This window comes from Haemorhous mexicanus, chromosome 3 (assembly GCF_027477595.1).
Source record: "Haemorhous mexicanus isolate bHaeMex1 chromosome 3, bHaeMex1.pri, whole genome shotgun sequence".
In the NCBI taxonomy this organism is placed as follows: domain Eukaryota; kingdom Metazoa; phylum Chordata; class Aves; order Passeriformes; family Fringillidae; genus Haemorhous; species Haemorhous mexicanus.
The window spans coordinates 22,317,995-22,335,133 of record NC_082343.1 but is presented as its reverse complement, the minus strand read 5'-3'; the positions used below and the strand labels follow the sequence as shown (position 1 = coordinate 22,335,133).

The 17,139-nt window shown below is 39.9% G+C and overlaps 1 protein-coding gene across 1 annotated transcript in view; it reads right to left on the bottom strand.

The window, feature by feature from the left end:
- Nucleotides 1-447: 447 nt before the first annotated feature.
- The window catches only part of USH2A (usherin), a 373,434-nt gene continuing 356,742 nt past the window's right edge, over nucleotides 448-17,139 (bottom strand). The window contains exons 64-71 of the mRNA XM_059841048.1: nucleotides 16,848-17,057; nucleotides 15,427-15,665; nucleotides 14,632-14,849; nucleotides 12,477-12,653; nucleotides 10,779-10,862; nucleotides 9,090-9,334; nucleotides 6,791-7,021; nucleotides 448-625 (exon numbers count right to left, since the gene is read on the bottom strand). Coding sequence (XP_059697031.1) covers nucleotides 536-625; nucleotides 6,791-7,021; nucleotides 9,090-9,334; nucleotides 10,779-10,862; nucleotides 12,477-12,653; nucleotides 14,632-14,849; nucleotides 15,427-15,665; nucleotides 16,848-17,057 — 1,494 coding nt within the window. The 3' untranslated portion in view covers nucleotides 448-535. The remainder of the gene's footprint in view (nucleotides 626-6,790; nucleotides 7,022-9,089; nucleotides 9,335-10,778; nucleotides 10,863-12,476; nucleotides 12,654-14,631; nucleotides 14,850-15,426; nucleotides 15,666-16,847; nucleotides 17,058-17,139) is intronic.

The window sequence follows — 17,139 nt, the reverse complement described above, 5'->3', positions numbered from 1 at the left end:
ACTTCATAAGAATTCCTTCAGTGCTCTTTATTCACCTGTGCATGAACACAATTTTGTGGTGGAGCTCTGTCAGGCCAGGAGAAAACATGGACATCTGGCCATGCAGGCCCCTTTTAGCCACATGCTGGTTTTTGGACATGTGAAAGACTTCCTTACCAAACATGCTGCCCTGCCCCCCTCCCTCCCTCCCCTGCCCCTACAATGCTCCTCAGCTGGGAAAGCTGGATGAGAGACAAAGATGGGAGCCTCTACATTCAGTCTTTTACTACTGTATGACTGAGGGATTGTCAAACTATTCTCTTACCTTTCTGAGGTGTCAGTGCTAGCACACAGTTTTTACTCTACAGTGAAAGGGATGTTGAAAAAAAGGCCAACTTAACCTCCCTCCCCAGTCCCCTCCCAAAACCCAGTTTTATCTATTAACTCCAGAGCAAGGGGTGAGGAAACAGCAGCCCTATCCCTGCCTGCAAAGGCCATGCAGGCTGCTTTTGGCAAGTTACCCACTTCCATTTTCTAGAAAAGCTGGTTTTGTTCTTCAGAGGTGGGTGTCAGTGAATGTGGTGTGCTCTTTGGTGACGGTGCTGAAGCCTTTGATGACATTGACAAGATCTCCTTCATCTACATACTGTAAGGAAGGGAAAAAAGATGCGTATCAGCCAAAGCTGTACCAGACTAAAGGTGATTCTTTCATTTCTCTTTCCTCCTACCCACTAAAACTGGTTCTAAAATAGATAAATAAGTGCATTTCTAGTGTCTTACCTTTCCTCCCAGAATGAGACAAGAACCTAAAGCATTCAAGCACCTGAATCCAAGACAATTAGTTTTTCACAGTAATCAGTAAGTTTAAAAAACCTCACACTCAATCCTTTCAATTACTCTACATATCTGACAAATGGTCAATAATATAGTGTTTCTTACAGTGTACTGGGGAAGTTGGAGCCATGAAAAGAAAAAAATACATGTTTACTTTTTTTTGTGTGTAACAACCCCATCACACACGATTTGGGTAAAATTTTGTTCTTCAAGGTTCCCAGGGAATGTCTGACTTTCCACTTGCACTCCTGCATTAGGAGAAAGTTGAAAGCAGGAGAGAAATAAACCATTTCCATAGCATAAAGAGGGCACTAGCAGTGTTACTGCAGGTTTGTGTCCTGGGCCACTACAGCCATTCACTAGATTGATTTGCAGGCTGGACAAAGGGGTGAACCCAACTTTGAAACCACCATTCCTAAGCTACTATGTGTAATAAAGAGCAAGAACTGACTCAAAAACATTGCAGGAGGGTGTTTTTGCAAAAGAATAGCTGAGCAACACAGGAGCAGAGTATTGGGTTTGTTCAGGGCAATGTAAAGCATATACTCATATGACCCTAACAAAAAATGAATAAAAGAAACACCCTATTGTAACTAGCCCAGAAGGCCCATGCATTTTATGCAAAGACTTCCTCCAAAGTAAGTATTTCAAAAACCCAAAAAACCTCAAGTAAGTGTTTGAGATAGTGGCTATAAAACAAAGAGCATTAAGCAAATTAAATACCTTACCTAAACTATCAAAAAACCCATCTACAATAAAATTCCTAAAAATAAAAAAAACAACAACTACCAGTTGCCACCTCAACTGTGCATTGCCAACGGTACAAAACAGCTCAAAATGCCATAATCCCCATCCACAAAATAATCCAGAAACTAAAAGCCAAAAAAATAATCAATAAAACCCACTCACCATTCAGCAACACACTTTAACCTATATACAAATCTAAAAATTAAAAATTAACTATAGACTACCATACCTTAAATAAACTCCACTACTAAGCACTACCATACCAAACATACTAAAACTTTAACCTGAAATCCAAAATAACCAAGTAATATACCACTATTAATATTGCAAATACATTTTTTAACCCCCAACACATAATAAAAAAACCCCTATACTAACTACATTTTAAATATACTTACTCTATAATAAATAAGGTAATCAATAACCATATTACTTAAAATCATAATCTCTCAAAACAAAAGCCTTCATGTATTTCTAATCCCTAAACTTTTAAAAAATTTTAATACCTTTCTAATCCTGAAACTTATTCCCTTATCCAAAAATAACTCCAATTTTATCCCTAACACACAATTTTTACAATAAAAAAATATACAATAAACCTAAAACTACCCCAAAAATAAAAACACAATCCCACCATCTACCATAAACTAATCCAAACTACACCAAAAAAAAAAAAAAAACATGAAAACATCTACAATACATCAATAACAATTATATAAAAAAACACAGCACCAAACATATTTTAAAAATCATCCATATTCTCCAAAAAACCAACTTCACCATCAAAAAATAAACAACATTTAAAAACTTTAAAAAACCAAGTTCCCAAAAATAAAATAACAAAATAAACATCAAATTCCTACCAAAATCATCAACAAACTCACATCTCCACCAATGAATAAAAACAACCCACAAACTTTCCTAAACACTATAAACTTTTAAAAAATATATATTCCTAAATACAACCAAATTATAAACCCTCTCTACCCAATCACCCACAAAAAAACCTACTTTCCAATTAAACCCTAAACAACAACAAACCTTTACCCAAATCAAACACAAAATCACTCATACAATAACTCTTAACCCAATCAAATCAAAATCAAATTAAAAAAACGCACTGCTTTAATACCAAAACCCAGAATCTATCCTAAAATCTTTAACAAAAAATACCTAATAAAACTCAAAATCAACCAATACAATTCTAAAACCAAAATTATGAAAAATGTAAAACCAACTACACTCCAACAAAAAAAAATTAACAACCTATTAAAAAATCCAAACCACCTCAAAAATAATCAACATCAAAATACAACTCCTCCTAACACCCCAACTGCCAATACTAAAAAAAATATTCAAAATAAAAATTCCTTCTACCCAGCATACCACCAACACCACATAAAATAAATAAATTACCCTCATCACACAACACACCCATATTATAAAACTAAATCACTCTAAACTTTTAAAAATAATTACAAATTAACCTAAATACAAAAACTTTAATCTCATAAACAAAAAAACCCCAAAAAGAAATAACACAAACCAAAAAAACTCCACCATACAACCAACCACCAACAAAAAAATCACATTACACTCTTTTTACTAAAAGAGTGCAAATAATTCCTATCACATTATAAAAATAATGGATTCTTATTGATCTAATAATTTTATCAAATTATAACAATAAAACAAATAATTCTTTTCACATTCTAAAAATAAAACAAAATTTAAAAACAACCATATAAAACCCCACAAAACAAATTACAAAAACTACTAAAAACCATAAATCAAACCAACTTACTAAACTCAAAACCTTTCAACTAAGCCTAAACAGTATCAAAAAAACCCCAAAACTCTACCTCTATACTAATTCATAACTAATAACCAATACTCTATAAAAATAACTAAAACCTCCTAATTAACATTAAAAAAACCCAATTTAAACTACTAAAAAATTTTTAAAAATCACTACCAAAAACACCCTTTCTATAAAAATCCAGATCAAACTAATAAACACCAAAACAAAAAACAAACTAGAAAAAAAATCAAAAACTTAAATTAACAACACAAAAAAATTATTCTTAACTTAATAAACCCATAATACCTCAAATCCTCAAAAAATACCAACTATAAATAAATACAAAACCAAAAAATAAATTTAATTAGAAACAATATTTCTCAGATTATCTATAACTATAAAACATATACTACCATCAAACAAACCAAACAAATAAAACCCCTGTAATATAGACAATAATCCAAATATAAATATAAAAAACCTAACAAATTAACTACATCACACTACCCCAAACACCCCAAAATAAACACTATATACTCACAATAATAAAAACCACCACAAAATAACTTAAAACCTACCCTATACCTCACGCTGCAACCCATAACACCATCCTAAACCTTAAAAATAAGTCCTTTAAAAATATAATACGCCTAAAAAATTAAATCAAACAACAAAACTATTTAAAAAACAATCATATCAACACCTAAACTAAAAACCATAACATTAAATAAATATACCATATCCTCTACCATATACCAACTACAAACAAAATTTTAAAAATACAATAAACTATTAAAAACCACCTTAAAAACATTAAATAAAAAATCTTTAAAAATTTTAAAATATTAACAAAAAACCCCCAATTAACACCCAAAATTCCACCAACAAAACAAACCCTACCCAATCTAAACCCCTATAAACAATAAACAAAAGCAAAATCCCAATAACACATACCAAAAATTTATTTAACAGAAATTTAAATCAATTCTACCTCAAATACAAACAGACCCATTCATAAAATTATCTTTACTCCAAAATCAAATTACACATAATAACTAATACAAAAAATAAAACAACACTACATATACAAAAAAAATCTAATTATTAAATAAGAACTATAAATAAATATCACTATTTACTAAATATTACTACCATTATCTACATATAGCTATATATTCTATATAGTATATATATAATATACTGTATATTTTAAATAAAATATATGAATTTTATTAATTAACAGTATAAAAATAAACATAAAATATCCTAAAATAACTTTAGAATACAAAATTATATCCCCATTCATCTATTTAACCCAAAAATAATTCTTATACCTTTTAAACTAATTCTGAAAACAAAAAAAGAAAACCAAATTACCCCACACAATTTATTTTCAAAAACTGCACTCACTCCTCCACATTCCAACTCCTAAATTATAATATCTACAGTGCAAATAACAAAACAAACCTTTCCTTTATTAAAACAAAAAAATTCCCTAAACCATAATTTTTTCCTTTTCTTAAAACTATTTAAACCTACACTAAACAACCAAACTTAAACCACAACATTTCCAACACACAAAAAAAAAAAAAATTAAAAATCTAAATAAACGAAACTACAACCCACAAAAAACTTTCTAAATTTATAATCTCTTTTAAAGCAAAAAAAAAATTTCCTATTATTATTATTTTTTTTATACTAAAAAATACTTTACTATTAAATAAAGAATTTTTCCACTTTTCTCTGGAATATCTTTTCCCAAACTAATTAAAAAAAATAAAAACTTTAATCTACTTTCTAAAAAATCCCCTTTAAAATTTTTCTCTCAAATTTACCGTAAACCAAAACAAATACATTTTTTGTATTTGATTTGTACACTTCTAATGTGAGGTTGATGGACAGAAGAGCTGCTGACTTGATAAAGCAGCTGAGCTCATGCCGTGAGGGTTGTCTGCCACCAAAAAGAAATGAAAATTTTTGCTCTTTGGCTTCTGCCACCCCTGACATTCACTGGAGTATTTTTAAACTCATTCTAACACGCACATGGTGGGGGGTTTGCAACCTAAACTAAGTCATGATGTCAGCCCAAGACAAGTGGCTAGAGCAAGAGCTTCCCCTGAGCAGCAGGATGCAGCAGGAAACTTCTTTTGGCTAATGAGATCACAGGAAGGGGCACCCTCAGTGAGTTGTTAGTCCCCAAGGAATTAAATCACAAGGATTTGATAGCTCTGAGAAAATGGCAAGGCTCATGAATTGGGAAGTCCATGAGCTGCAGTGCTCCAGTGCAGGCTGGAGGTTAAGCTGTACCTAGAGGGGTTTTGGCTAGAGTTATCACTACTTTGTTGGCCTCCTTGGTCCTGCTGTTGGGGTCTAAGTGGGTTTGACAGTGATGGAACCAACACCCCTACTCTGTGGTAAATCCATATGTTCCAGCCATTCCAGTTGTTTGGTGTACTGAAGGTGAAAGTCTGAGGAAGCTACTTAGATTTATGCGCCAGACTGTCCTCCAGTTCATTTGCATTTTGGAAAAGATCCACTCACTAACTTGCACTGACTACCATCTAATTTTCTTACTACCTTATAGGTCCTTCACCCCCATTCTGGGTTCTTTTTAGGAACCTTAATTTTTGTATCTTTTAGGAAGCAAATTCATGTCTCACTGACCACTGAAGCCCTTCTCATGCATTTGGTCAGGGAAAGTTGGAAGTTAAAAAGCTGTTTCCTGGTGACAAGGAGGAAGGGAGGTCGTCACTGTCCTTGGCTTGAAAATCATGCCTTGTGTCTGTGTGTTCAGATCCCTGTTGATGACACTGTCGAGTTCTGTCCTATATTAAAAGAGAAATACTTTGCCTGCCCCCCTAACCTTATTCTAGTCCCATGTGGGCAGAGTTTGAATTAATTTGTCACACATGCCAGGAGATCTGAGCATTCACAAAATCTCTGCATTATGACTGAGCAGAGGACAGAGAGCAGATCTCATCAGCACCTGAGTCCCAGTTAACATAACAGGAGTCAATATAACACAAGTTCCTGCCTCTGGCTCTAAATGTGGATAGGATGCCAAGACATCCCACCTCAGACATGTACCTTTGCTGAATTGCATGGAAAGGAAAAAACACCAAATAGAAGGGAATTCTTTAAGGCACACTTCCTTGGTAACCATGGAGTTAACAGTTCAATGGAAACCATAAAGAGATGCACATGGATCACTTGTATCCCGTAAGAGCAGTGTGTGACCACCTGCAACTCTAGAAGAGAACAGTAGACTTGAAGAATTTCGAGGATCTAAGCTATGGCCATGTCCTTCTAGGCCTTTTGGCTGTATCTCCAGGAAGTCAGGACATTTAGACTGTCTCATGACTCCAACAGAACAGACAAATCTCTAGGAGATGACGCACAGCAGCATCCCAGGGGAGCAGGAGCCCTTACCAAGCCACGGCCAGTAGTGCGATGGTTGTGCAGGATGGCATCCCAAGGTGATTCATCGAAAGTCTTCTTGTCATAGAGGTTGAGCAGCTGGCTGACACTGCGATGGAGAGAGGCGGGGGAGTACGTGCGGCTCAGCTGGCCCTGACTCGGCCTCCTTCCCCCGGCTGCCAGACGGAAACTGCGGTTGCTCATGGGAGAACCAGCCCCTGGGATTTTCGTATCCGCCAGTCCCTGTGAGGTAGACACAAAGTAATAAATAAAAAAAAAAAAATAAAGGGCATGGTTTTATATAACTTAGCTGAACAAAACCAAAGCAGGAGTGGAAGAGAACAGAGAAAACCATGCTTCAAAATCATGCAGTTATAAACAGAAGAAAAAAACCCCAGACCTTTCCCTACTGTAGAACAATCATATCATTAAAAACAAACAAAAACCCCACCAATGCTAAACCAGAATTTTCCCCATTTTTTCTCTTTTCTTCTTCCTAATTTTTTTTTAAAGTACCAACAAGCAGAAGTCCAAAGATTTTTGATTACCAGAATGATAGCCTAGACTTTCACAGCAAGAGGATGTTTGCAGATCTTTTCATAACCAGGGGAAAAATCATCACCCACCAGGAGAAACATGCAGTGCCAGATGCCTTTGTGCATGCTTGGGTCATCTGACACACCACACGTCTGGCCACTCTGCAAGCTGAGGACTCTACCTCAAAGTGCATCGTGTATCTTTTGAGAGTGACGCTGCTTGATGAATCGGACGTGTCAGCAATAGTTTCAAACTGAGATTAAAGAGAGTGAGGAAGAGCATTAAGGCAGGGCAAGCTGCAGTGTAGGTGTACCTGACAGAGGGTGTGACTTAGCTGCAGCTCTGTGAGGGAGAGCAGTGCAGCAGGATATGGGGGAGTAGGGGAACTGGCAAAGACCAGGCACTATTTAATTTTTAAGTGTGCAGCCAGCACTGCTTGCCATGACCTCACTAACAGATCAGATCAGTCCTTCAACTGCTGCACTAAAAATCTTCCTTTCTGTTAAGTCCATGAGCTGCTGAAAGAAGAAAAAGAAAAAAAAAAGAAAAAAAAAAAGAAAAGAAAAGAGCAAGCAGGAACATGAAAAGAAATTGTGCAGGCATGCCAACAGCAAAGACATTTTAAAGTCAAGAGGAATAACACAAGATGACAGACTGTAGAGGAAAAGGAATCAAAACCATGAGACCAAAAAAAAAAAAGTTTCTTATGCTCTTAGCCTTTGCCAGGAGAAGGGACACACTGGAAATCCCATTGTTTCCAAGAGCTTCTTGGTTGAGGCACAGATGCAGTGTCCTGGCACCGAGACAAGAAGGGACAGAATGCGTGAAGGATGCAGGAGTCACTATGCTGCTTGCTGACGCTCATAGGAAAAAGAAGCTGAGAAGTGACAGGAAGAATCACTTCACGGCCTGTGCCTGGAAGAAGCATGAAAATGGAAGGCATGCCTGCTCCCATTCTCAATCCCATAACAGCTGCCATATTCCTTTTGTTTTGCTTTTTCAAGGGGTAGGATAACGCTACTACTCTGCTACAAGATGGAATGTTTTTTATGTATTCTTTTTCAGAGTTATACCTTCTCAGGATAAAAAAAGCCTTCCTCTTTATCACTTCCCAGCAGCCCTCCTCCCACCACTCTGATGGTCCCACTGTGGGTTCATGTGCACAAATGCACATGTGCATTTTGTGAAGTTCCCTAGCTTTTTCCCTGATTACTCTCACTCTACTCCAAACCTTCCTGGCACGCAGCTTGTCGTAGAGCAGTCCAGTTGGGTGGTAGATGGATACTGGCAAGAAATAAAGCCTCTTCCTAAGTCTTGTTCTTTGCAGGCATATCTCCTGGATACCTGACAAAGACTGTCAGATTGACCCTGGTTAGCCATCCACAGCAGGCAGCTGGGAGCACATGAAAGGTTCCCCTGAAAAGCACATTTTATCATCTACCTTCTCACAGCATGCCAAAGACTTCTAAGCTCTACTGCAGATGTCAGTTAACACGAGGTGACAGCAATGGCTTTGCATTTCCTGTGACTCCAGACCCAAAGTTTGTCTTAGGCATCAGAAGCATTTCAGGGCCTGCAGACCAGGCATCCCAGGGCTCTGTTTGGACTAAGCTCTTGTAACCTTGCTCTGTGTGCCCACACAGATATGGCCCATATGGGACCAGACAGTCCTTCCTCCTTCCAACGAACTGTTCGAAGGAGGAAGAAAAAGTCTGTGTGTGTGTTTGAGGGCAGGTATCATGGATACACACTGGTTGCATTTTTCCAAACATACCGGATGGGTTTCACCCGATGAATACACACTCATTGGTGATGTTCTTTTCTGGAGTGGAACTAAAGGAGGCCTGTCTCGTGCATAGGGTTGCTTGTGAACCTTCCTCTGAAGAATTAAGGAGAGAAGAATAGCCAAGAGGATCAAACCTAGAACTACCATCAGCACTGCAAACCACAACTCGTTGTAGAATTTTGCACGTTTGGACTCTGCTTTGTCCTTCTCTCCAGGTGTTGTCAAGATCAGACCTGTAAAAAGAGGGATTAGGGGAGAAAGGGACAGTTATTTCAAGAAGCATTTAACAATATGCCATCCCTTTCCTCGCTAATAAATTAGGCAGAAATTTAAGTAATTTTGTCATCATGTGCTTATTTGCACTTATGTTCAAGGTGGCATAATGGTTCAATATGCTAGCGGGCTGCAATAAAAAACTTACTACCCTCAAGAGACCCTGCTTAAAGCTCTGGCATTGCTGCTTAGGCTGGAAATCACCACTGCATCAGCAGCTCTTCCGAAAGGAGGTGGTGGTGGTGGAATGTGAGGAAAAAAGGGTTCTCCAAGTGACCTTGAAGAGTGGAAATTACGACAGTAATTTCAGAGCAGTACAGATAGAGGACATTCTCTCCAGAACAACTGTGCAGTTACAGGCCTGTGCAGTTTACAAAAGAGAGGGAGGAAGGCTTTAATACAATAATACAAAAGCAAGCAACATGAAACATTTTACCATTCCTTTCCCCCGTCTGCTAGAAAAAAAACCAGTCACTTGGTTGGCTTTGCTTGTACACAACAAAAGTGTAAGAAATCTCAGTGACAGTATTTCCTGGTTATTTGGAATCCTACATGTACAACCAAACTCTTGGCCAAGGAATTTTCAACACCTTTGCTTGCAAGCCTCCTCTGCAAGTTGCCCACAGTGCCATTCAAGTTTTCAATAGACTCTGGGTAAAAGCAGCAATCAAAAGAACAAAGGGGGAGAGTGTGGAAGATGGTGGATGTAGAGCAGCTGGGAACATTTTATAATGCCTTTAAGGCATGATTGCCTGAAATTCTGCAGGATAATGGAGTGAAAGCATGAAAAGGGATATAAGGGAAATGTGAAGTAAAGACTAATTGCAAATTTAATGCAGATTTATTTTAAAAGGCTGAACAAGATGCCACACAAAAAAGAACTTAATTAAACCAGTTAGAAATAGCTCAAACAAGAAACTTAGCAGAGAAAAGCACAACATTTTGGAGCAACATACTTAGGTAAAAATAAAAGAAAGAATATTACATATCTGAGGAGAGGATCTGAAGTTATTCACGAGAATTGTCCAACCCCTGGAAGTGCTCAAGGCCAGGCAGAATGGGGCTTTGAGCAACCTTGTCTAGTGGAAGTTGTCCTTCATGGCAGGGGGTTGGAAGTAGATGATCTTTAAAGTCTGTTCCAACCCAACCACTTTATGATTCTGTGATGGTTGGACTCAGTGGTCTTAAAGGTCCTTTGCAACCTAAAGGACTCAATAATTCTGTGATGTAAAGAACAGAAATCCATACATGGCAAAAAAAGCACATTACCTACATACCTCATAAACAAGGCACTAAGGAAGCTCCTGCAATGAGATGCCACCCTGCCTGGAATGCACTAATGCCAAATTTCAAGCACAAACACATCAAATAAACAGGTACTAGTTAATTTCTTCATCTATTTACCAACTCCCTCTCCAGCGTTGTACTTGATGACTGGTGTCATGGCACTCCCTTCATCAGTGATGCAGGTCACTTGAAACAAAAAGGCTGAGCAAAAAAAATTAGAAAATACTGTCAGCAGCAGAAATAAAAATTAATTAGGTGCTGCTTTTTAACCATAATTTACCAGCAAACAGCCAGGTCTAAAAAAACAAGGCCGGAATAGCACATACCCCATCATAATACACCTGAGTCCCATATCAAAGCTTCACAATCCTTTACACATTGGTATTGAAATTCTAAACTACGAATCATGGCAGATCATAAGCAATCATCACTATGATGTTGCTACAAATTATGTTCCTCTTTTGCTACTAGATTCTTCCTTTTCCAATATAACTGGCAACTTTCAATTTTTTCATCACTTTGCCCTAAATCCTTCATACTTCATTCATGGCTAAAACAAACATATTAAGAACATTTGAATAAAAACAAATAAAGCATTAGCACCATTGCAGTAATCAGTAAGACAAAAAATAAATTACAAAATTCTTTGACATACAACACTCCAACATCATCAAAACAGAAAAACAGAAAACATTTTGCTTGCTGCTTTTTCTTCTCCTTTTTTGCCTCTGTTGATAATTTCCTTTTATTTTAAAGACTATTTTAAACACGGCTGGTTCCAAGAGCTACTGACTTAATATCAAATGAAAATTCAAGCTCCAGTCTTTCCTGAAACTGAAGACTTCTATACACTTCCCTGACTGTAGCCCTGAAGGATGGAATTGCAACATAGCTTCAGGATTTGGGAAAACTTGACTGTCATTGTGAATCAAAACAGTCTTACCCAGTCAGTGTAAGGTTTAAGAGAAAGCTTAGTTCTATGGATTTTTTTTTTTTCAATGATTTGCTTAGATACTTTTTGGAGTGGCTGTACGCTCCTTTGGTCTCAGTTTGAGATTGAAATGGAGATTTTTTTTTTTTTAAAGATTGTTGCAGTGTGTGTTTTTGATTGTAATGCAAGTCTAGTAGTCAGTTTTATAATCCTTCCTATTTTGTGCTGTTATAGCATATGTTATTATTAATGGATTGTTCCTTTCCCCCCGTGTTGTTGGTTTTTGCCCTAGCTGTCCATCTCCCCAAAGACCTGCCCTTTTGTTCCCTGTTCCTTCTCCCATTGAACATCAACCCCTCCCCAAGCCTGCCCCTTTCTCTAGAAACTTCCCTATCAATTTTGTACCCTTGGAAACCCCATTGGTTTGTTCAAGTTATTCTCCTCCCCTGCAGTCCCCCTACTGGTTTCAACATTGTATTCCCCGCCTTGTGTTCCACCCCCAGTTTCTCCCAGTTGGTTAAAGATTGTATCCTCCCCTGGGACCTCCCCTCATTTCTTAGTTGATGTATGCCTTTGAGTCAGTGTCTTTCTGTCCTTGACCTTCCAGGGAGTAAACTGGAAAACATACAGAAGACCTCTCCCTGTTCCTTGTCTCTGCCCTCAGCGCAGTTCAATCCCCAAGGCAGTCCACCTGTGCCGTAGAGCAGCTGTGCCCTACAGCTGCAGCCCGGATTCGACAGCTTTCTTGGGGCGGCCCACTCTCGCTGTCGGTGTCGGGAGCTAGTCGGGCTGAAGAAATCGGGCACGGCAGCAAAAGTTCGGAATACAACACTATTAATTTCACTCAACAGACTCTCCCAGAGAGGAAGCTGTGGGAAACTGACTTTTGTCAGATGTCCTTGGCAAGTAGAGTTCGGTGTCGAAGCCGCTGTAGATGCGCTGCCCGCTCTCCGTCAGCGCGTACTCCTTCAGGCGCCCGTTCAGCACGAAGGTGCGGCTCCAGTCAATGTGGATGATGGATAAATTGCTGACCACAGAGAATGGAGCCATGTACCGAGGTGCTGCAGAACAAGGAAAAAGAGCTCAGTTCTGTGGATTCTGTGAATTTCTAGCCATTAGGCTAGAAGTGATTTGGTGAGTTACACAGTGAAGAGAAAGAGATTCTCCAGAATAGAAGCTCTCTGCCACATGCACTCCCCATCTCTCTCATATCCATGAGTATGATTAGGGAAGATACACGGAGAAAACAAAAAGGTGCTGTAGCATGCCAGCCTCTGCACTGAGAAAGCAGAGATATATCCTAAAATCATATCTTGAACTACCTTCCTTTCCCTTTGTGTGCATGGTACTGACACTAAAACCCTGTAAAACAAGTTCCAGCTTAAGGCAGAGGACAGGGCGACACAGGAGGTTGTGCAAGCCTGACTGCAGCATGCTGGGCTGTGGGAGCTGCTATGAAGAGGGTTCTTTTGCAAGGCCCAAGAAATTGCTGAGATCATCTTAAACACACACGCATACATGAAAACATGGGGCTTCAGAAAAGTGAGAACAGATGGCAGGCAGGCAGAAAAGAAACCCAGAACTCACTTCAGGGAGAAAGAGTTCATCAGTTGGGCTCAACAGCTTGCTGACAAAAAACTTCATTAAAGTTTGAGGTGGTCCTTTCTTGTGGTGCTGCATTAAGCCATCTGCCCCGTATTTGCTGTTTTGTTCACAAGAAAGCTGCTTGTCCAGCTGCACTTTGCTGCTAATTGCCCACTGTCACTAAAGCAAGCCTTCGAGGCAAGAGGAAGCAGTCAGAGAGACTCAAGGAAGGAGACAGTCAGAGGGACTCCGGAAACCTGGTGTGAAGAGGTCATCAAGGCAAGAAAAGCAAGACTGAAAGAAGAGGACTTTGGACCTAGTGGGTGGGGGATTAAAAATTGCTTTCAAATCCTTTTGTTCTATGTGTCTCACCAGTTCCTTATGAATTTTCTCCATTTAAAAGCTGATAATCATTTTCCAGCCTTTTAACTTGCAATTTAATAAAACACAGCTTTGGACATAAGGGATCTTTCTTTCGTTTGTTTGTTTTTTGGTTGGTTGGTTGTCTTTTTGTGGTTTTTTTTTTCCCCTTTGTTTTTGGTGAAGGGGTTTTTTTTTTCCAGTGGTAACATTAAAAAAAAATCTGGGCCTGTTCCACCTGAAATTTTCAGCTAAAGATGTATCAGATTACAGATTTTGAGTAATTACTTGGCAGAACTATCAAATGATGCAAAAGAGGTTTTTAGAAAGGTGATTCTGAAATCCTGACACGAGATAAAAAGTGAACATCGTCTTTGCCCTGACCTGACAGACTGAGATGAAATGCCCATCTCATCTGTTATGGAATGACTCTGGCTACAGCACTATAGATCTTTTTAATACAAGCTGATGTTAGACTACTACAAATTCCGTTTTGATGGTAAAATCTATTCTGCCTGTAGGCACAGGTCCTGCATGTTTAATTTCCATGCATACCACCACATGGCCTTAAAGCACTACCTGCAGTGGCTGGATAGCAACAAATTCTTGCTTCAGTGTTCACAAGCATACAGTCATTCAGATGGTATCCAAGGAAAACTTTTATGAGTCCTAGCAGAAGTGTGGCATGAATTAGAACAATAAGATTGTTCCTTAAAACAATCACCAGGTCTCTTTCAAGATCTCCACTTTTCCAAGGGATTATTTATGGCACTATATTTATTACTACATATCAGCTTTCTGGTAATACTTGAACATTTTATGTTCTGCAGCTTTGCTGCCCATTTTCAGTAAAATAAAAGGTTTCCAGGCTCCCAAAATAGAGTATGTGACATCAGATGATGAGCAAAGAAATATTTTTGAAGGAATGAGCAGTTAAGCCCCAGAGCAGAATTTCAATGAATATTCAGCAGAGACACAGTGACCAGGGACAGGGACGAAGAGGTTTCTGGGGATGTCCTCTCTCCTAGAGATGAGGAAGTAATTTGGCTCTCAGAAACAGGCATGACTGGTCAGTGAACCATTTCTCATACTCACGCTCCTTTTCCGTAGTGAATCCGATCCATTCGGAGGCGCTACTGCCAACAGAGTTGTAGGACACAACTCTCAGGTTGTAAGTTGTGTAAGGTTCCAGGTTGGACACGTTGGCACTCTGTCCTTTCCCTGTGTACTTCACCTCAGTTGGGCCAGGACTGCAAGCCTTCACTGCTGGCTGTAGGTTCAGAGGACACGCCATGTACACGTGGAGCTCATAGCTGAGAACAAAGTTGAGATTTTGATGAATGAAGGGCCCTAAGTAACATAAAAGCCAGTCCCACATTTTGTCCTAACTGCTGTCTGTCTGGCTACTGGAGAAGAAAATAGACCTGATCCCAGTTTTTCTCTTGGAGATTTTGGTCCTAACTGTCAGATAACTGGGCAATTGTGGTGGTAAGTCACACTCACTCTTGATGCCTGTTACCTTGCTGCCCTCTTCTGCCAGTCAGGATTTTTCCTAAGTAACTCCAGATCGCAGCTCTCTCATCTCTGCCAGTTGAACTCACAACTATTTAATTACACAACCACAGCTGTCAGGCAATCACCTCCACTCACAACAGCTCATCCTTTCCACCTTTCTCCTTCCCAGTATCCTGCTCAGGAGAAAAGCAACCACTGTATGTAAAAACTTCCCAGCAGGTGCCCAGGCTACAGGGAAAGTCACCACCAGCATGACCAGAAAGGAGGGTGACTGCCACAACTATTCAGTGCCCTCAGCCATGGAATTCCAGCTCACATTGTTCTGGCACTAGCTCCAGCCAAGGTGTGCAGGTTCAGCTGGGTGGCAGCTCCTACCTGGTGACAATGCCATTGGGTGACTGAGGGGCGCTCCACTGGAAAGAGGCATTCCTGGAGGTCACGGTGCGGATCTGCGGCGGCGGCTGCTCTGAGGGCGGAGCCGGCTGCGTGGTGAACTCAGCCATGGGTCCTTTGCTGCAGCAATTGAAACAGGTGCAGGCTTCCACACCAATGGAGTACGTGGTGAAAGGCTTTAGCCCATGTATTGTCTGCTGGGTGGCAGTCCCTTCTGACAGCTGTAAAAATTAAGAGGGAACTTGTCACAGCTTCAAGCACCACAAGTACTAAATAAGAGTTATGGAGGTGAATTAACCCCAGAAGAAGACAGGAAGAAGATTCTGCATGTTCTGCAGTCTGACACTAATGCAGCTGTTGTGTGTAATGGGAACTCCGTGTTTTTCTCCCATTATGAAGTTAAAGGACACTCTTCAAATGAAAAGACCATGCCATCAGTGGCCTCAGGACATCTTTAGTTGAGCTGTGACCACTGTATGTCAGCTGCAAATGTCATTCTCAGCAACAGAGAAGCTGAAAGCCATTAAAGGAAGATTCTGGGATAAGTGGTACTGAAGCAGAAAATAAATTAATGTGGAAAATACTTCCATGATAAATGTGTTAGCAAATAATCATGCATATCTCATAAGTTTCCTCTGTGTGGATGCAAGAAACAGTGCTGGGCCGCATGACACCAATGTGTCTGGTGGGTCAGGTGACTCCCAGACAGGAGAATGTGCTCTCTGGTAGGAACATCTGAGCCAAGAGCCAACATGATGCTGTTCTGCATTCAAACAGATGTTGTGCTGGGTGAGCCTGTTAGGAAACTTTCCTAAGCTCAGCAAGGGAGACCTGGCAGTTCTGGCAAAGGAATCAGTGCCCTGCTCTGAAACTGCTCACAGGAACTGCCACTTCACCTTTCTGCTGTAGTCATTTGTTGGTATAGCTTTTTTGAAGCCAAAGAAATAAAAATATGTAGAAAACACCAACACGGGGCAACATCTGCTCTCATTTGGCAGCATGTGATTCAGCAGAGTTCAGCAGAAAATAAGACGAAGAGAGTCAAGCAAGCAAAGGGAAGCACTTGGTACTTCTTGATGCCAGAGGCAGAGGCAGAGGCAGAGCCAAGCCAGCAGCATGGCAGGTGTGAGGGAATGGAAAAGGAAGGCCATGCAGGCACCAATGGGACGAGCTGGCTGAATCAGACACAGACACAGCCAAGTGCACTGGAAGGAATAAATGGGTAATGTGAAATCAGTAGACAGCTTAAGCTCACGGACAGGACAGTGCATTGCAGAGCAGCTAACTATGGGAGGCCAGGAGAGGAAGGCAGTCTGTGACCAACAGCAGCAGCTTGTAATAACAAAATTGTTAAAGCTAGAAAATACAAGTGGAAGTACAGAAAAAGTGCTGACGATACTCACCACCACATCAGTCCCTCTGGTACCATTAGAAAACAGCCTGTAGATACTGACCACCCCGTTAGGCTTAAGAGGGGGGCTGATGCTCACCACAGCCACAGTGGACGCCACAGTGTTGAAGAGGGGAGCTCCCAGGCCCTCGGGAGGGGCAGGGCCTGTCTGGCAGCGGGACCAGCTGCTTGGCGTCCGGCCCACCGAGTTCACTGACCACACCTTCCACACAAAACAAAGACACTGTCAGCAAAGAACTCAAGCCTACAAAACATCTGCTGTTAGCCAGAGGGGCTACTGCAGC